Raw genomic sequence first — 20,799 nt, forward strand, 5'->3', positions numbered from 1 at the left:
AAAATTATTGATAACTTTTCAAAACAATAAAGTCAGTTATTGAAAGCCAGCAATCCAAGGGGCAGCAAACCTCTTATAGCTGTCCATTTATGTCATTTAATATCTAATTTAGAGGATTTTAGAGTCTTTTAAAAAGTTGCTAAACGACAAAATTAATATGGGAACCTTTTGCTTATTGGAACAGCCATGTTCCATAAAAGTACTTGGAACACCTGATAATTTTCCTATATTAAGACTTAATAAGTTTAAGATGGGTTAATCTCATATAAAGTTGGGTATAATAACAGAAAGACAGTGCAGTAAGGATCAGAATAGGTCTTCTTCGCTGCTGCAGCATCACATCATAATTCACAAGTCACCATCGCCCAAACCCGAACCCAACCCGGGGACCTCTCTTTGTAGAATTGTAGTTTCTATTTCCTTCTTGGTTTCCTATTACATTATAGCTGCGTCACAAGCTACTTCCCTCTGTAACTAACTACATATATTCATATTACTGCTCTTAATTTCTTGGTTCCAAACTAGTCGCTCTATCTAATTCAAGATCTGAAATCCACTCTTATGGATACTCGTAAAGAGGTTTGCCTCTCTCTCTCTCTCTCCGAGATTTGCATGAACTACGTATATACTGTGTTCACTTGAAACTGATTTTTCTCTCTGCATATATGCATATGGAATCTGCTGATTATATAGCAGGAGTTTCTTTTCTTTCGTGCTTCGTTTATTCATGAAACAAAGTATTACATGAACGAGAACCAGAAGGAACAGACTTCTTTTTTTTTTTCTTCTCCTAATTCACAAATTCATGAATATATTGTTTTTTAAAAGCTTAATATCAATAACTATTTCAGAGAAAATTGTTACTTGTTAGCTAGGCAATACCAGAAACAAGATTTTTTAATTTTTTGAAAGGAAAAAAAAAAAGATTAATTACCTAAGGCATCGTAATTCTATATTCTTTGTTGCTTTCTGCTGTTTATTTTTCAAGATTTTTTTTAGAATATTTGGTTGACCGCTTTAAACCGTTGGTAAAGGTGGACAGGAGTTCGATTACTATAGAATTTCATATTTCCTTTCCAGCTCAGAGCAATAATAAATCAATTTTGTTCTGTTTCTTCAAACTGTGGAATGACGATATTGGTGTTTTAGCCGTACAAGTAATGAAAAATATATAAAGAAGAAACAGTCAAATTTGTCGCTAGGATTCGTTCTTCGCCCGCAATTTATGACGACGATATTTGTATTGTTCTTAGCTGATTGAAATTTGACTGTGCAAGCTAAATAACTAGAACCTTGCTGTTAAAACCTCTTAATATATTATTAAATATCATTGTGATTTTGACTAAGATGGTTGTGATTTGTGAATGTTAGAAAAATGCGGCATGGATATCAGTGCCGCAATTTGGGGACTGGGATCAGAAGGGGCAAGTTCCCGATTACTCACTAGATTTCTCAAAGATCAGAGAAACAAGGAAGCAGAACAAGACTAACATTTCAAGGGCAAGTCTTGGTAACGAAGACGAGTTCATTAACCCAAACACCACCACTGCCACCGTAGAAAACACTACTGGCCATAGCCGCAACGAGCATCAGCACCCTCACTACCATCAAAACAGTTCTCACTCTCCAACTGTAAGATTCTTCCCCTCTTAATCTCTTAATCCTTAAAGTATTTCTGAATTTGTAGCTATGGCAAGTGTAGATGAAATTACTATTAGATATTGTTAAAATTGATGGTTACATTACATACATACATTAATACATACATACATTAGCTTGTTAAGTTTATTTTATATTCTGAGAGGAAAGATTATACTTTGGATATATCCTGATGAAGGTAATTAATTTTCTAATTAAGTTAACCATGATAAGAATAAGCCAGTTTTCTATTTGGATTTTAATACACGTTTGGTTGATACATGAGTTGACATTGGTGTCTTTACCGAAATACATGAATTTATATTTTTCCTTTATTGAAAAATCAAATTGATGCTTTCTATGCTCCTTTTATTGCTTACTGTGTAAGTATGAACCTAGCGGTACCTCCAATCATCAAGACTGATTTATGTTTGGAACTGGTATTGGTAGATACAGTATATCATAAAAAAAATGCTTTACGACGGAATCAGGAAATTGATTGAATTCAAATAATGAACGCAAATGACAAATAGGGCGGAAAGTAGTGAATAATAATGTGGTGAAGAAGAGAAATATCTTTCCAGCCAATGAAAGCAGAGTTTATATTATTTATGTTATTAAATGAAGGGAATATTACGTGGGACCCATAATTATGTGTTATGATAGATGTGTAAAGTGAAGGATGTATATAAATTATATATAGATGTAGATGTAGGATACCTAAGCATCGCGCGATTCGAGTTGCTGCACATGCAGTGAATGTTTGGGGCAGTTTTCATGGGTAAGAGTCCATTAAATTATAAAATGTATACTGTGATGGATTGATCGTTTATAAAATGTCTTTGGCGGATGTGTTAAATGATCTGTGATATATGTGTTTCTAAAGTCTTGCTTATTAAGTGCTACATAATGTAATCTCTTAACGTCTTTTTCTTTTGGTGACAGACAAGGAGAAGCTTCCTTAGCTACTTCAACTGTTGTGTGAAGGCTTAGCGTGTACAACCTTTGCTCTTGCTTTCTGAAGATTTTCTGAACAGGCATGGGTTATTCTTCTGCTTAGTTTGGTGATAATTATTTGGCCATTGTACTTGATTTTAGAAAAATAAAATCTTTCCTTTTCAGCCTACGGTAGTTAATATAATCAGAGATTAAGATAATAAGCATGTTAAGATTCCCATGATGAAAAGCACAATATTAAAATATGATAAGGAGGCCACTCAGATAAACACGCCTAAAACGTCTTTTTTTAAAGATGTCTTTATATTGTGTTTTAATTGGTTTTGGTATAATTTATTCGGTGTTCCTCATCACATATTATTAAATTCCTCAAAAGATTTTCTTTCCAAAAACAATAAAAAATATTTAATTTGGACTAAAACAAAAAAGGTAATAGATTAACTATTAGATTTTTTTTAAAAGATTATTTACATAAAAAAATATATCACATTCATCAAAATATATATATATATATATATATAACAATTAATTAATTATTTTATATATATAAGCTCTTAAAAAATTTTATAAATAAAAAAATAATTAATTTTTATTCGTATAATATATAAAATAATTACTATATTATTATTATATTATAGATTAAAATTTACTAATTTAAATTTTGTTTTTATTTTTAATATAAGCATTAAAAATAAATAATTTTTTTATAACAAGATATATTGTAATAAAATATATATAATATTAATTAGTTTTTAAAAAATTCTGAAAAGATGATTTTTTCTAATAAAGTGTTATTAAAAAATTAACATTATAAAAACTAATTTCAACCAATATGATATAATATGATATAATAGGTTATTAAATATATTTAATACAAAATACATTGAATATAAATTTTTATTGAGTTTAAATTTTAAATAATTTTTAATTAAATTTTGAATATTTTTATTTTAAAGAGTTAGAATATTTTAACATCATTTTTTTCGTATCTTTTTAATTGAGTTTTGATTTTTTAAATTATAAACCTTATTTATAATTAAGAGTAATGTTTTAACACCACCAATTAGTCACACATATAAAAATACAAGAACAATTCTATTGTCATAATTATAATCTAACTTTATAAGCAATACAATACAATGAAACTATATATAAGTAATATAACTAAATTTTATCTACATCTATAGTCACATTTCATAAATAATATAATTAAATTATATTTATGTTTATAATTAAAATATGAATAAAAATACAAAAAAGTATTAGGATGGTTAATTTTTTTCATTCATAATTTTTTATTATTTTTGTTGTGAAAAATTTAATTATTTTAATAATTAATTATTTAAAAAAAAAAAGATAATTGAATAACACGAAAAAGTCTTATTAAGAGTAATTTATTTATATATGATTAAAAAATAATTGAATAATTATATACGGTAAAAAATTAATATTATTAAAAAATAAAAATAAAATTTATTTTAAAATTAAAAATAAAGTTTATTTAAAAATAAAATTAAAAATCATGGTTTTTTTTTTTTTCCAAAATTTATCTACGAGTAATTCTATAAATATTTTATGATGAATAAAAATATTAAACTCATACTAAAATTTATTCTAATAAAATTTATTTTTATTCTACTAAACGTTAAATAAATTATTGAAAAGAATTTTGTTTCCTCCATTAGAGAAGAATGATAAACTTCCATACTTTTATTATGTTATGGCAATAATTTGGCCTGTTATTTTTTAATGTACATAATAATAATAATAATAATAATAATAATAATAATAATAATAATAATAATAATAATAATAAAACAAGTATATCACAGTAAAAAAGAAAGCACGTCACCAAATAATTTATCATCCGAATTATATATGAATCAAATTGATAATATGAGAGTTAACACTACAAAAATCGACAACAAAGTTAGAGACTTACAAAACCTTTCTTAAGATCATAGAAAAAAAACGTTTATATTTGTGTGATATACAAAGCAATTATCATATTATTATTATTATTATTATTATTATTATTATTATTATTATTATTATTATATGAGCAAAAAAAGTCCAACTGTATGTTTTAAAGTAAATTTTTTTTTAATATTTGATTAAATGTTCTTGTATTTAGTACTTTTTTTTGCACTTCCTCTTAGTTAAAAATATAATCATTATATTTTTTTAGTTATTATTGCTAGGGGTGTTTACAGATGGGATACGGCTGAAATTTCGATCCAATCCGCACTAAACTCATTAGATCAAATTCGATATTCGCACTTTTTATGTTTGGATCAGATATCAAATATATCCATAAAATAAAAAATATAAAAAAATTTATTTTTATAAAAAAAAGTCAATAATTTTTTTTGTTTACTTTTTTAAACATATTTACTTCTATCTGATTAGAGTGTGGATCCGATTCGATCCAATCCGATCATCTTACAGATCAGATCATATTCTCAAATTACAGATCAGATACGGATAAATACTGTGGATTTATATGGATATGATCTAATCTATGAACACCCCTAACTATTACTATAGGTTCATTGTTGCAAAAGAATGTTTCTTTTATTATAAACTATTATTAGATTTTAATTACCATTAAAACAACTGAATGGTCAACTTAATTACCATTATTATATCCATAGTTGTAAAAACCGAACTGGATCGGTTGGTTCGACCAAAAAACTAGTGAACCGGACTAGAACTGGATTATAGTCCAGTTCGGTTTACTCTTTGGACCGTTTAAGGAATAAAATCGGTGTGAACTGGTAAGAACCGGTGCAAACTGGTCTAACCAAACTGGTCTGCTTGAAAAAAATTTTAAAATGTCTCCACAAGGTCTCGAACCAAGAACCTTGGAGCAAAAGTAACCTCTACTTGCCACTTAGCCATTGCACTTCTAAGTATTATATTTGACAAATACTAATTATATAGTATACATAAATATCTAATTTAATTTAATTTTTGTTTTTTCTATTTTTAAAATTAATTATATTTTAATTATATACCATTATTAATATAAATATAAATTTCACTAAAAATTTATTAATTTACTTGATCTATTTTATTGCTAGTATTGTGATTAAGGTTATTTGTTTTGATGTTAGTGTTAAAATCTACTGATATTATAGTTAGATGATAGGCTTTGTGAATTAATTATTTTTTTATTGTGTCAAAATAAGATACTATTGTAGTATTAAAATTTTATGGTTTTTTTTATATTAGTTATTTTTAGAAGTTGAGACTTGATTCTTCATAAAATGTTAGTGAAGATATGCATTTCAAATTTTAATTTTAAGTTTTTAACTATTTTATATTTTATATTTACGTGAGACCAGTTTTATCGGTTCAACCAGTGATTTATCAGTTGAACCAATAAACCAGTGAACCAGTAGCTTGATCGGTTCGATCACTGCTGGTTCAGTTCTAACAATTATATTTCAATCTAATTTCAAAAATTTCGATTTACTCAATTTAATAGTTATGACTCACAATTGGTTCCTAATCAAGCAACAACAAATTATGTCTCCCAATTGGTTCCTAATCAGTTCTAACAATTATGTCTCCCAACTTAATAGTTATGACTCACATTGGTTCCTAATCTTATTTTTGTCACTGTCTCACAAAATCGTTAACAACATACTGAAATGGACTAACGACTGCTACATTATACATTCTAGCGACTATTTGATGTGACAATTGAAATTTTTTTACCTTATTTTTTATTTTCAACTAAACACTTAAAACCCTAATATGAGTCACGGATACCTAAGTTAAAAAATCAAACTAAGTAAATTAAAACTTTAAAAATCAGATTAAAGCTCGAATATAACTTCAAAACAGAACTTTAACTTATGTAGTGATTAATTTAAATGAAAATCAAATAAATCAAAATTCAACATAATTTTTATCAATGTTTTTAAATTCGAAATTTCTATACCAAAATTAACTAGGATTTTTCTTTAAATTAAAAATTTAATGAAATAGTGACTTTAATTATCTTAACCAATGTCCTAATTAATTGCTTTTATGTCTTAAAAAAACCGTATATGAGAAAAAAATAATTAATTTGTCTACTTTAATAAATAGTTATTTTACTAAAATGAGAAACTATTTTTTTAAAATTTTTAAGAACTAATTAATATTATATATATTTTGTTACACTACATTTAATTATAAAAATTTTATTTATTTCTAATACTTATATTAAAAATAAAAAAAAATTAAATTAGTGAATCTTAATCTATAATATAATAATAATAATATAGTAATTATTTTATATATTGTACGAATATAAATTAATTATTTTTTTATTTATAAAAATTTTTAAACGCTTGAGCTTGTTTTATATATATATATATATATATATATATTTATGAATGTGATATATTTTTTATGTAAATAATCTTTTAAAAAAATCTAATAGTTAATCTATTACTTTTTTTTGTTTTAGTCCAAATTAAATATTTTTTAGTGTTTTTGGAAAGAAAATCTTTTGAGGAATTTAATAATATGTGATGAGAAACACCGAATAAATTATACAGAAACTAATTAAAACACAATATGAAAACATCTTTAAAAAAAGACATTTTAGGCGTGTTTATCTGAGTGGCCTCCATATGATAAACAAACTCGTATACTCTTCGAGTCTCGACCTTAACAATTTTCCTTTTAATTTCGCTCCTCAAGATTTTTCATGAGATCATAGTTTTAAAGTTCCTACCAGGACTTCAAAGAAAAAAAATGCTATTAATCATTGGAAAATTTTATTCATAAGATGGAGGATTCAAGAGGAACACATCTCAGCTGCATGTTACTGATATTTAATATTGTAGCTGTCGTATGGCAAATCTCAAACATTCAAGTGAGTGGAGCCTGAACAGTTCCATTTTCGTGAAGACAACTAAATCAATGTTAGAGGGCTTTACAACTTCAAACTCAATTTTGCAACAATGATTGATCCTAACATTGTGTTCTACCATACCACGTGAGTGTGACAAAATGTGAACCGCCCCAAAAAAACAAGTATACTGATTATGATGGGCCACCATCTGCCTTGCAGGAAATGCTAGTTAACAGGGGGGAAAATGAAAAAGAAAAGCATTTTTAATTAGCTCTCACCAAAGTCGGCAGCTTCAGAATGCCTAACTTAGGCAGTCCCAATTACTTAAGTACCTTAATTGTAATAACTAACCCATTTAATGTTGTAATCACCCTACAACCAACACTCAATTGGATTTACAAGTGATATTGAAGTTTGATCTAATATGCTCTTTGATCAGTTAGTAATGGAAAGTTATGATCGAGGGTTCCTTTCAACAGTTATTTTCAAGATATGATATATTGATGAGGAAGCTCGTGCTTCTAGATCACGACAAGCAACATATTCCTGTTAGTACATGACAGCTTCAACAAGTAGATACGGATAATATCATCACGAGGAAGGAGGAATTAACATTTTATGAAAATAGTGTGTGTTCTAACCTGTTGACACCGAGATATAGCTCGTTCCCCAGAAAAGGTCGGTAAACTCTTGAGGTAGAACACGAAACACGGCGGTGGTTGAAACCGAGGTGGTGGAACCTGCAAAGGTCCTCCGACGTTCAAGTCAGTAAGAGAATATATATGTGTATGCCTTTTGGAAAAAGATGGCTTACCTCTTTGGCTTCTGCTCTTCTCCTTATATCTGGCTAGTCGAAGCTAACCGTTTTTGTGTAACGTCCGAGCATTAACTGTGTATCCGACGTTATAGGAAGAACATAAATGCTGATTTATCTGGAATATGCAGTTACAATTGTAAATCGTACGTTGCCGAGCTATAACTCGTAACCGACTTTTACTTGTCCATATCACAGCCCCCAAGCTTGGCCTGATCTGAAGGAGACAGGTTGAGCTTTTTACTGACTTAGCGAGTTATAGCTCGGCATATCTAGCCCCAGGTCAACGTGTCTTACCAGATCCTAATCTTGGCATATGAAAGGGTTGTGTGAAATAAATTTGAATCATTTACTTTTATTGGCCATTGTGTTTATTTAATGTTTGTCTGGTTCAACTTCCAATGTCACTCTTAGACCGTTAAAGTGACTTTGGTTTGTGTGGATGAGATTTGATTATGGAACTGAAAAGTTAATTCAATTAGTGGTGGAGTTTCAAGTTTTCACACCCACTGCGTTTAAGTTGGAGTCAGAAGCTTTTAAGTGACAATGAGTAGAAGAGGTTAGTAAGTTTTCTTCACCCCCTTCTGTTCTTATTAATTCTTTCTGTCATACCTGTTAACAATGAGTGAGAAGAAGAAAAAATTGCTTCCCCAAGTTAAGGATGATGAGAAATATGATTGGGTTGACAATGATGTCCATATACAGGCTTCATTGTTTTCTGATATTGAGAGTGTGAAGCGGGTAAACATGGGTAGGGTAGTCAGGGCTGGTTTTCACATAGAACTGTTGCCATGCAGCCGAGCGGATCGTGTTTTCCATAGAAAAAAAGATTTTGAATATTTTTATGTTTATAGTTGCATGATTGAGGAACTACGAGTTAAACTCCCCTTTTCTGGTTTTGAATGTGATGTGATGAAACAACTGAACTGTGCTCCATCTCAAATACACCCAAACAGGTGGGCTTTTATCAGATGTTTTGAAGCTTTAATGGATTTTCTTGAAGTTAAAGCAGATTTAGAACTGTTTTTTTCTTTATTCCAAGCTAAAGGGATATGGAAAGGGTTATGAATTAATTTAAACAGCACCCCTGGGTTTTCTATCTTCAAACTTTATAAATCGTCTTTTAAGGATTTCAAAGAAATATTTTTGAAAGTGAAATCAGTAGATAAAGAGTTTCCGTTTTACCTTGACGAGCATTTGGGGAAAAAATTCTCGCTTTATTGGTGTTGCCATCCGCAGCATATACTGGGACCCGAACTTATCAATAGTCGGAATGGTGGGGCTGAGGTGAATCAGCCCCCACCGAAGAAGAAGGGTATTGTATTCAAAAAAAGAAAATCGGATGCAGTCACCGAAGATGAGGTACGAGTTGAAGGTGAGAAGTTGCAACTCGATGAATTGCCGAACTTTACTTTAAGGCAAGAGAAATTACACTCATTTGACGAGGAGGAGGAGAATTACTCGGTATGGAACAAGAAATTTCCCTTTAGCGTTGTGTCGGATGAGGTTGTGCAGTCTAAGGCAGATGGAAGTCGGGTAGAGGAGGTTGGGGACGTAGGCGTTGATCAATACTTGCAGGTAATGTGTTTCTAAAATATAGGATGGTTTGTGTGTTTTTCTTTGCTGTCTCTTCTAATATGATGTTGGTTTAATGATTTTAGGTATTAGGATTTCGATTGGCCAGTATTGGCCGTAGTCAAGAGAAAAAACACAAGAAGGAATTGTCTGAGGCTTCCAAGATTGCTGAGTTAAAGGAGCAATTAGCGCTGAGTGAGGCGAGTATTAAGGAATTGAAGAAAAAGTTATTTGAGGCCGAGACCAAGCTTAAAGTTGAAAAGGAGTGTCATGAAAGGATTTCTGCATTATTGAAAGAGAAGGAAAATGACTTGTCGACCGTAAATGATCGAATGATCGAGTTATCTGCGAAGTTGAAGGAATTTGAGAGTAACAAGGAAGGTGATATTCTGGATGCCTTTGCAGAAGGCTTCGAGCGAGCTGTTAATCAGGCAAAGTTCCTTGTTCCTGATGGAGAATTCGGCGCCATGGATCCTGGTAAAGTCATCCGAGGTGGTAAGCTCGTAGATGATGAGGAGGCTACTGAGGAGGGAGATGACAACCTTGCCGACTAATTCTGCACATGTTTACCTTTTAGTTCTGTTTAAGGAAAACATTTCTGTGTATTTTGCTGGATATCTTTCCATGTTTTGATTTGTGTACTTAAGTACTTTTGTTATAAGCTGGTAGATTAGGTTTCGCTGTTTCCTAATCAGTTTTTTGATGTAGCCGTTTTAAGGCCTGATGACTGTAATTTTTGCGCATCCGTATTATGATAATGCGACTTATCGTTTTATTGGTAACTCTTTTTTGAAAGAATATGATATCTGAAAATTTAGAGTAGTTCCCCTCTTTTGGTGGGAGATATGCCATAAAAATGCAAAAGAAAATGAATGTTATTAATAGCAGTACCTGTACAAGTTTATTTCAGGTGAACCAGCCTCATTAAAACCCTCTATGAGCAAAAAACCCCTTTTGGGAAAAAATTCTCAAGGTAGGAAAAAGAGTACTGGTAAGCTGCTTATTGTTAACTGTAATATTGCTTCAAAGAGTTAATGTTCCATGTACTGGGAATTTGCGTGCCATCTAGCTGTTCTAACTTATATGCTCCTTGGCCTAGCACCTCAGATACTCGATACGGGCCGTCCCAGGTTGCGGCGAGCTTCCCATGAGAAGGAGGTCGGCGAGCTTGCTCAGTCTTGCGAAGTACTAAGTCTCCGTTGCTGAACGATCTTGGAACTACCTTCCGAGAATATCGTCGGCCCACTTGTTGCTGCAAGGCTCTGTGCCGAATAGCTGCTGTTTCCCTAATTTCTTCAATTAGGTCAAGCTCTGCTTGCCGAGCTTGCTCATGATCTTCGGCTAACGTCCGCATAGAGCTTTGGGACACCTCCATTGGGATCATTGCTTCAGATCCATAGACCAGCCTGAACGGAGTTTCCTTGGTCGTTGAGTGGACTGTAGTGTTGTATGCCCATAAAACTTCAGGAATAAGCTCGGCCCATAAGCCTTTTGCGTTGTCGAGCTTTTTCTTTAACGCTTGCAGGATGACCTTGTTGGCTGTCTCTGCCAGGCCGTTGGACTGCGGATGTTCCACAGAAGAGAAGTGTTGCTTTATCTTTAAATTCTGCAAAAATTCCCTAAAAGTACTATCAGTGAACTGCCGACCATTATCGGTTACGATATGGCCTAGTATACCAAATCTACAAATTATATGTTTCCACACAAAACTTATCATTTGTGAGGATGTGATTTTTGCGAGCGGCTGCGCCTCAATCCATTTAGAAAAGTAATCTACTGCAACTACTAAAAATTTTACCTGTCTTGGAGCAGTGGGGAAAGGACCGAGTATATCTATCCCCCACCGATTGAACGGCCAGCTTACCACTGAGTGATGGAGTTGTTCAGCAGGCATATTAATGATCGGCGAGTGTTTCTGACAGTTGTCGTAGGTTCTGACTTTATGCCTACTGTCCTCCCATATTGTCGGCCAATAAAAACCTGCTCGGAGAGCCTTCTGTGCCAGGCTTCGAGCTCCACAGTGTATGCCACAGATTCCTTCGTGGGCCTCGGCTAAGAGAAGATCGGCTTCCGACCTATCCAAGCATTTCAACAATGGTCGAGAATAACCTCGCCTATACAGAGTGTTATTTAACAAGGTGAAAAAAGAAGCTTGTCTTCTGAATTTACCCTTGTCTTCAATTTCCTCCGGGATGGAACCATTGCGGAGGTATTGAATGTAAGGTTCCTGCCAACTATTTTTACTCAAGGTGTTTAAAATTTTGGCTGATTCAATACTCGGTTTGTCTAAAGTTGATTGTAAAAGTGTAGCAGTGTGTGCTTGCGTTGTTGCTAGATTTGATAAAACATCGGCTCTATGGTTTTGTTCTCTAGGTATATGGACAATTTCCACTTTAGAAAACTTATTTAACAAGCTCTGAACAATATTCAAATACTTTAAAAGAGTTGGATCTTTTGTTTGGAAACTTTGATTTACTTGTTGGACGACTAATAATGAATCGCAGTAAACCTTTAAATTAGCAATATGTAAATCAGTAGCTAACCTGAGCCCAGCTATGAGGGCTTCGTATTCTGCCTGGTTATTGCTTGCTTTGAATGAAAATATGAGAGAGTGTTCGAGGACTATACCATCCGAGCTTTCTAACAGTACTCCTGCTCCCGCCCCTTGAGGGTTTGAAGCTCCATCTACAAACAATGTCCAGAGTCGACTTCTTTCATCGGATGAAGTGCTAGTAAACTCGGCCACAAAGTCAGCCAGGCATTGCGATTTAACAGATCCTCTAGGTTGGAATTGTATGTCGAACTCGGAGAGTTCAATAGACCATTTAGTCAGTCGTCCTGCTAATTCAGGCTTAGAAAGTATCTGTCGAAGTGGATGTTCTGTTCGGACTATAACTGTATGACTTTGAAAATAAGGTCGGAGTCGTCTTGCAGAGAACATAAGTGCCAGGACAAGCTTTTCAAGCTTTGGATATCTAAGTTCCGCATTTTGTAGTGTCTTGCTCACGAAATAGACTGGCTGCTGGTCTTTGTTGTTTTCTGTAACAAGAGCGGAACTAATGGTCATCTCAGTGACAGACAAATATAGGTATAATGGGTCGCCGAGCTTAGGTTTCTGCAAAACAGGTGGTTGGAGAGGAACTGTTTCAAGCTCAAAAATGCTTCTTCACATTTCTCATCCCAGAAAAAGCTCTTCGCACTTTTCTTTAAACATTGGAAAAAGTTGAAAGATTTGAAGGCCAAGCATGGCAAGAATCTTGACAATGCCGCTAATATGCCTGTTAACCTTTGAACATCTTTTGTTGTCTTTGGACTGCACATATCAAGTATTGCTTGACATTTTTCTGGATTTGCCTCGATACCCCGACTTGTCAGAATAAATCCGAGAAATTTTCTGCCTTTTACACCAAAGGCACACTTCTCAGGGTTTAGCCGCATATTATATTTTCTGATTTGAGCAAATATTTCTTCAAGATCCTGTATGTGGGATTGGCCGATCTTTGTCTTGGCGACCATGTCGTCCACGTATACCTCGATATTTCTACCTATTTGGTGTTCGAAAATCCTGTTCATCAGTCGTTGGTACGTCGCCCCTGCATTCTTTAAACCGAAAGGCATAACATTATAGCAGTAATTACCATATTCAGTTATGAAAGCTATTTTTTCTTGGTCTGATGGATGCATAAGGATCTGATTATAACCAGCATATGCATCCATGAAACTCAAAGTGTCATAACCACAGGAGTTATCTACTAAAGTGTCTATGCAAGGTAGAGGATAAGCATCCTTTGGGCATGCTTTATTTAAATCAGTAAAGTCGACGCACATGCGCCATTTACCGTTATTCTTTTTTACCATAACGACGTTGGCCAACCACGTGGTGAACCTGATTTCGTGGATGAATTTTGCTTCGAGGAGTTTGTTGACTTCTGTCATGGATGCTGATCGCTTTTCTGCGCCGAGGTTTCTCTTTTTCTGGGAAACTGGTCGGGCTGCCGGACTGACAGCCAATTTGTGTGTAATTACTAACGGAATAATCCCTGGCATGTCTCCGGAAGTCCATGCAAAAAGGTCGGCGTTCGCACACAAGAAATTAATTAGCTTTATTCTGACCTCGTCGTCCATTGATGTTCCGATGAATGTGAATTTTGCTGGATCTTCGGTTAAGACGACCTTGTGAAGATCTTCATTAGGCGTGGGACGTTCCTGGAAGTCAGCTCTTGGGTCTAATTCTGCCAAGATTGGTTGTTTGGATTGTATTGAGTTGACCCGAGCTTCAGTTTTCTTTCTGATGGGTTTCAAACTTACGTTGTAGCATTGCCGAGCTTCTTGCAGATCGCCATGTATGGTTGCAACGATATTATCCTGCACAGGGAACTTGACACAGAGGTGATATGTAGAAACAATAGCAGCAAATCTGTTTAAAAAAGGTCTCCCTAAGATAAGATTATAAGGGCTAAAACAGTCTACGATGAGATATTGAATATCCTGTGTTCTGGATAATGGTTGTTCGCCTAGTGTAGTTTGCAACCATGCGGACCCCAGGACGGGCACTCGCTCTCCTGAGAATCCAACCAAGTCTCCCGAATATGGCTGCAAAATGTTAGTGCTCAATTTCATTTTTTGAAATGTTGCAAAAAAAAGTACATCAGCACTACTCCCTGGATCAAGCAATGCCTTCCGAACAATAAGGTCTCCCAGTTGGATAGAGACGACCACGGGGTCGTCGTAGTTTGTGTGTCTGCAATTGACGTCAGTGGGACGGAAAGTCAGCTCGGGGATGTCTGGGATTGGTGCGGAATTATAGTCAGTGTCTCTGACCGCTAACATAGCTCGGTAAGTTCATTTTCTGGCCGAGCTTGTACTCCCTCCACCGGCATAGCCTCCTGAAATACAATTGATTACTTCCCGTGGTTGAGCCGGGGCTTTATCTTTTTCCTTTGACGATTGACCTGTTGAGGGTTGCTCGGAGCTGGATGCCGTTCTCTTTTGCATATGTCCTGCAATGAATTTATCGAGATGGCCTTGTCGTGCCAACCGTTCCAGGAGATCTTTAGCAATTACACACTCATCAGTTGTGTGGCCATGCTTCTGGTGAAAGGTGCAGTATTTTGATTTGTCGACGTTTTTTGGCTCAGGGTAATTCCCTGCCTTGCGAGGAGGTTTAATCAGTTTTGAATTCAAAATTTCCTTAATGATATCATCCCTTTTGGTATTGAACTGGGTGTATGATTCGTAACGGGGGACTGGTTTGAAACCCTTCTTGGTATCATGAGTTCTTTCGTCGTCTTTAGTGGCCGACTTATCTGACTTCCGCGCTTGGTGAAGTTCTTCGATATCTATCTGCCCCTTAGCTTTTTCGTGGAATTCAGCCAAAGTTTTCGGTTTGGCCACAGCGATGGTCTCCTGGAATTTCCCTGGACGAAGACCACTTTTAATGGCATGAAGGTGAACCTCCGGATGGAGATCCGGAATACTCATGGCGACCTTAGTGAACCGAGTTATATAATCTTTTAGACTTTCTTGTGGACCCTGTTTGATGGTCGTTAAGTAGTCAAAGTCGTGGAGATATATCGCCGAGGCTGCAAAATGATCCTCAAACTGTTTGGCTAGCTCCTGAAAACGTGATATAGAATCTGCAGGCAAAGAGCAAAACCAGTCAAGTGCAGGACCGTCTAAAAAAGAAGGAAAACATCGGCATAAAATAGGATCAGAGGCACCGTTAACAATCATGATTGATCGGAATTTTTTAACATGTTGCTTTGGGTCTCCCAGTCCGTCATATGGGGTTAATGTGGTCGGTAGAGTGAACTGTCTGGGGAGCTGGAAGTTCATTATGTCAGCTGTGAACGGTCCCACAGAGTTGTCAGGGTTTTCTCCCTCATCTTCGGGTTGGGCCTCTTCATTCTGTTGCTCCTCGTCATTCCTATTCTGTGGTGTATCAGAGACATGAGTTGGTAGTGATTGTCGTTCATCATTCCCGTGTTGTTCGTGATCATTATTATTATGCTCCAGACGAGCATTCACCAGTTGCGCAATTTGATTTTGCATTCGCTGATTGTCCTCCGCCATCCGTTGGTTCGCTTGTTGAAGCTCGGTCACCATCTTCAGAAGCTCGGATGGGGTAGGGGGAGGAGCATCAGCCATAAGGGATTTGGGGCTTACAACGAATGATATCTCAAATTTGCCCTTCTTCTAGCGCCAAATGTTCTGACATGTTGACACTGAGATATAGCTCGTTCCCCAGAAAAGGTCGGTAAACTCTTGAGGTAGAACACGAAACACGGCGGTGGTTGAAACCGAGGTGGTGGGAACCTGCAAAGATCCTCCGACGCTCAAGTTAGTAAGAGAATATATATGTGTATGCCTTTTGGAAAAAGATGGCTTACCTCTTTGGCTTCTGCTCTTCTCCTTATATCTGGCTGGTCGAAGCTTACCGTTTTTGTGTAACGTCCGAGCATTAACTGTGTATCCGACGTTATAGGAAGAACATAAATGCTGATTTATCTGGAATATGCAGTTACAATTGTAAATCGTACGTTGCCGAGCTATAACTCGTAACCGACTTTTACTTGTTCATATCAGTGTGTTTATAGAATCAACCTTGCATGCGCCTAGGTTTGTGTTCTTTTCTTTTAGGAAACGAAAGGAGGGGGAGTTCAAAAAGTAGCTTGGTCATTGAGGCTAATTAGTTACAAACTATCTCCAATCCGGCTAGAAAGTAGTTGGATCCCGAGCTAAATGCTCAAATAGAAAACCTACTTTGACTAAAAAGTAAAAACTAAGAAGAATAGTTATTCACTCAGATTCGGAATAAAATTAGTAGAAATGTCAATACCAAAAAAAGTTTAGTAGAAATGTTGGTAAAAAAAATAGGGAGCTACTTAGATAAAGATGTAAAACGTCTTTTTTTTAAAGATGTTTTTTAAAAATTAAAATTTAACACATATAATTAATTAAATTGTATTATTTTTATTAAAATTAGATCGGATAAATCAGTTTAGCAAAAAAATTAATAAATTAAATTTTGAACCGATATAAATTAATATTTTTTATAAAAAATTACTACAATATTCCTATTATAAAAACACAACTAAAATATCCCTATTTTATATATATATATTAAAAACTTTAAATTCTAACCCTATAACGATAGAGAAAAAAAGAGCTAGAATTTAGGATTTTCAAAATTAATATATATAATAAGAGTATTTTAGTCATTTTATATAATAGATGTATTGTAGTCATTTTTCATAAAAAATAATATTAATTTAGACGAATTCAAAATTTAATTCACTATTTTTCGATTAAATTAATTTATCTGACTTAATTTTGACAAAAATAACATAATTTAAATAATTATATATATTAAATTTTAATTATTAAAAAATAATTTTAAAAAGCGTCTTTGTCGGAGCATCTCAAAAAAATAATAAGAAAGTAGACTTGTAGCGTCAAAATTACTCCTCAAAATCTTTATGCATACATCAAAGTATGATACAATTGCGCTCGCAATTTAAGTGGGCAAATATTCAAATGATCAGCTCATTAAACTAAGTATTCATATTAATCTTCAAAAGCCAAAACTTCAACGGAAGCGCATTAATAATTAACCCTTGTTCATTTCTGTAAATTTGATGTATCGAGTTCGATAATTTTTTTATCAACCCGACGAAACACTAAAACAAATTCTTTATACCCTTTACCAAGCATGGAAAAGAAAATCATTTTGCAGGCTCTGCCGACATCCTTTTTTTGTTTCTAGCATTCTTAATTTTGAATGTCAACATGAAATATTCGCATAAGTAGCTAAAATTTATAAAATCAATTACGCATTCGCATCATTGGAAGTTTATTGTAATTTAATTTTTATTGTAGTTTAATTATAATTATTTATAAATTATTAATGATTTAATTTTATTCATTAATGCTAATATTTAATGAATACATTATTTAAATATAACTATACATATAAAATGGTTTTTTCTCTGTACAATATACACAAGATTTTACTTTTCTATTTTATTGAAAATACTAAAAAATCTGTCATCATGATGAACGTCCAAAAGAAAGTCCAAAAGAAAGGAAAAGAAAGGGAAAAAGAGAGAAATCAATCTTAAAGTCCAACTCTATCATAAGTTCATAACCAAAATTCATTATAGTAACTAATTCAGGTATAAAAATAACAGCTTTTCAGTTTCTAATTAATATTTCTGCTTAAATTAAGTTTACATGTGGTATTAGAGCTAGGTTTTGAAAGTATGTGATTTTTCCTAGTCTAATTATGATGTCTACTGCGTTTTCTGATTAATTATTTATAGTAAAATTTTAATTAAGTGGGTTTCAAATTTTCAGGCCATCAAAATTGGATATTTGTGGTCGTATATGTTCCTATATAATTTTTTTTTGAAAATTTTAATATGAATTTATTTTGAATACGTAATGTACTCTAATTTTATGAAAATCTATAAATATTTTATTTATAATATTAAGTTTATTTTGATTATTTATTATTTGTGTATATCAGAGTGATCAAGTTATAATATAAAATGGCAATATAATTAATAATGTGTTAATTAATTTTAGAATTAGATTTACCCAAACAAAAATCTTTTCTATTATTAATAGACTTGAAAGAAAAAATTTATTATTCTTTAGTCAGACATATGTATTGTCCAAAGAAGATATATGTATTTAGCAAAGAATTTTGATCTTCAAGTATGATAAATATGACATTTATTTGTATGTTAGTATATTGTAGAATTTTACAAAAAGATGAATTATAATATACTTTGTTATGTTCTGTAATTTGAGTAGATGATAAAATTAAAATTAATATGAGCATTGTATGATTAAATTACAGGTATTTTAATTCATTTGCAAGTTTCATCTGTTACCATTGTTAATGGCTTAAATTTCTCTTAATGGACTGAGCAAGTGAAGTTCTATTTAGGTCTTTTGAAGCTTGACTTTCACTTTTGGAGAAAAAATCCATTGTGACTGATGATAATGATGAGAATGAGAAGTATGCACTTAAGACATGAAGCGTTTTAACAGATAAAGAAAGTGCTAAAGAATATCTTGCGTTTATGGAAGATCGTTTCCGTTCTGCTGATAGATCACTCGCTAGTACATTAATGTCACATCTCACGGCCATGAAGTTTGATGGGTCTAAGAGTATGCAAGAGCATACTATTGAAATTGACTAATATTGCTGCAAAATTAAAGTTATTGGATATGACAGTTGATTACCCTTTTATGATGTAGTTCATTCTGAATTCACTACCTTCTGAATATGGAGCTTTTCAAATTAATTATAATATTATGAAGAAAAAATGGGACGTTGATGAATTGATTGGAAAGCTTATACAGAAAGAAAATAGACTTAAAAATTGTGGTGGTCATTCTGTCAATTTGGTTCAAGGAGCTGGCAAATAAGAAAAAAAATTAAAGACAAAGCCCAAAAATTTTAAGAAGAAATGATATGTTAATACAAAAGTGTCATTTCTGTAAGAAGGAAGGACATTTTCAAAAAGATGATCCTAATTGTAAGACATGGTTCGAAAAGAAAGGTATATTTGAAACATATGTATGTACTTATGAATTAAATTTAATTGATATTTCTCATAATTCTTGGTGGCTTGATTGTGCTACAACTCATGTATCTAATGTAATGCAGGGAATCCTTACGATCCAAATCACAAGTCAAAGTAAGATGTTCCTCTACATGAAAAACCGTGTGAAATAATTGAAGGAATAGAAACTTATCGCTTGGTGTTGGATACAAGTTTTTGTTTAAATTCAGATGACTCTTTATGTTCTTTATGTACCTTTAATGTCTAAGAATTTAATTCCTGTTTTAAAGTTGGATAATTGTGGTTTTTCTTTTAACGGTGGATATGGTTGTTTTAATTTATTTAAAAATTCTGATATTGTTGGTTATGGTGTTTTAATCGATGGATTATATAGATTAAAATTTCTTGATCAATTTTGCTTATTGATTACCAGAATAATATAGTTAGGCCAAATACGCCTAAAGAAAATTTTGTATTTTTGTGATATAAATGCTTGGGTCATATATCCAAGAAAAAAATGGAAAGATTAGTAAAGAATGAGATTTTACAAATTCTAAAGTTTACTGATCTTGGTTTATGTGTGGATTGTATTAAGGAAAAATAAACCAAACAAAATAAGAAAGGTGCAACAAGACAGCTTCTTGAAATGATACTCACTGCTGTATGTGGATCTATTGATGCTCCATCTATTGGTGGAGAAAAATATTTCCTCACTTTTATTGATGATTTTTCACGTTATGGATATGTTTATTTGATTAAAGAAAAGTCTCAAGCAGTTGATGCTATTGAGAATTATATTAAAGAAGTTAAAAGATAATTAGACAAAAAGGTAAAAGTTGTTAAGTCAAATAGAGGTGGTGAATATTATAGAAAACATAATGAAACAGGATAATATCCTGATCCATTTGTAAAATTTCTAGAAAAACTAGCATATGTGCACAATACACAATGACATACACACCGCAACAAAATGGTATGACAAAAAGGCATAATCGAACATTAATGGATATGGTTAGAAGTATGATGAGCAATTTTTTTTACCCAAATTCTTGTGGATGTATGCATTAAAGACTGCCGTATATTTGCTAAATAAAATTTCTAATAAAGCTATTCCAAATACTACTTTTGAATTATGGACTAATAAGAAACCTAATTTACGGCATTTGCACGTTTAAGGTTGTCCAACAGAAGTAAGAATATTTAATCCATAAGAAAAAAAATTAAATTCTCAATCAATGAGTGACTATTTTATTGGATATCCAGAGAAGTCTAAAGAATATATTTTTTATTGTCCAAATTATAGTCTAAGGATTGTAGAAACTGGTAATGCCAAATTCTTTGAAAATTGTGAAGTTAGTGGGAGTGAAAATCATCAAAATGTGAAAATA

The 20,799-nt window shown here is 32.8% G+C and overlaps 3 protein-coding genes across 4 annotated transcripts; 2 read left to right on the forward strand and 1 right to left on the reverse strand.

The window, feature by feature from the left end:
- The first annotated feature begins 293 nt into the window (after nt 1-293).
- On the forward strand, nt 294-19,658 carry LOC107631134 (uncharacterized). 2 transcript variants are annotated; one of them, XM_088507743.1, is made up of 4 exons: nt 294-579; nt 1,372-1,632; nt 2,584-2,675; nt 19,516-19,658. In XM_088507743.1, exons 1-3 carry the CDS (start codon nt 562-564, stop codon nt 2,629-2,631), a joined length of 327 nt encoding a protein of 108 aa, XP_088363869.1. In that variant the 5' UTR covers nt 294-561; the 3' UTR covers nt 2,632-2,675; nt 19,516-19,658. The 2 variants fall into 2 exon arrangements, with proteins under 2 accessions (XP_088363869.1, XP_016189964.1); XM_016334478.3 differs by lacking the exon at nt 19,516-19,658 and having other exon boundaries at nt 295-579; nt 2,584-2,759.
- On the forward strand, nt 8,883-10,569 carry LOC148572427 (uncharacterized). The gene is made up of 3 exons (XM_088507490.1): nt 8,883-9,217; nt 9,344-9,839; nt 9,923-10,569. Exons 1-3 carry the CDS (start codon nt 8,883-8,885, stop codon nt 10,388-10,390), a joined length of 1,299 nt encoding a protein of 432 aa, XP_088363616.1. The 3' UTR covers nt 10,391-10,569.
- LOC107633687 (uncharacterized) lies at nt 10,843-16,037 on the reverse strand. Its single transcript, XM_016337290.2, has 2 exons — nt 14,981-16,037; nt 10,843-12,485 (listed from the first exon to the last, which is right to left on the reverse strand). The coding sequence occupies exons 1-2, from the start codon at nt 15,981-15,983 to the stop codon at nt 10,843-10,845; spliced, it is 2,646 nt and encodes an 881-aa protein (XP_016192776.2). The 5' UTR covers nt 15,984-16,037.
- Nucleotides 19,659-20,799: the final 1,141 nt, after the last annotated feature.

This window comes from Arachis ipaensis, chromosome B3 (assembly GCF_059453495.1).
Source record: "Arachis ipaensis isolate K30076 ecotype BB chromosome B3, ASM5945349v1, whole genome shotgun sequence".
Classification (NCBI taxonomy): Eukaryota; Viridiplantae; Streptophyta; class Magnoliopsida; order Fabales; family Fabaceae; genus Arachis; species Arachis ipaensis.

Bases quoted from the DNA above. Each gene is read 5' to 3' on its own strand.
- LOC148572427 (XM_088507490.1), top strand. From the start codon at position 8,883: ATGAGTGAGAAGAAGAAAAAATTGCTTCCCCAAGTTAAGGATGATGAG. The intron at 9,218-9,343 runs GTGGGCTTTTAT...TAATTTAAACAG, and splicing joins TCTCAAATACACCCAAACAG to CACCCCTGGGTTTTCTATCT. The intron at 9,840-9,922 runs GTAATGTGTTTC...TAATGATTTTAG, and splicing joins GCGTTGATCAATACTTGCAG to GTATTAGGATTTCGATTGGC.
- LOC107633687 (XM_016337290.2), bottom strand. From the start codon at position 15,983: ATGGCTGATGCTCCTCCCCCTACCCCATCCGAGCTTCTGAAGATGGTG. The intron at 12,486-14,980 runs ATTACCCTGAGC...CGGGAGCAGGAG, and splicing joins ACCTCCTCGCAAGGCAGGGA to TACTGTTAGAAAGCTCGGAT.
- LOC107631134 (XM_088507743.1), top strand. The intron at 1,633-2,583 runs GTAAGATTCTTC...TTTTGGTGACAG, and splicing joins ACAGTTCTCACTCTCCAACT to ACAAGGAGAAGCTTCCTTAG.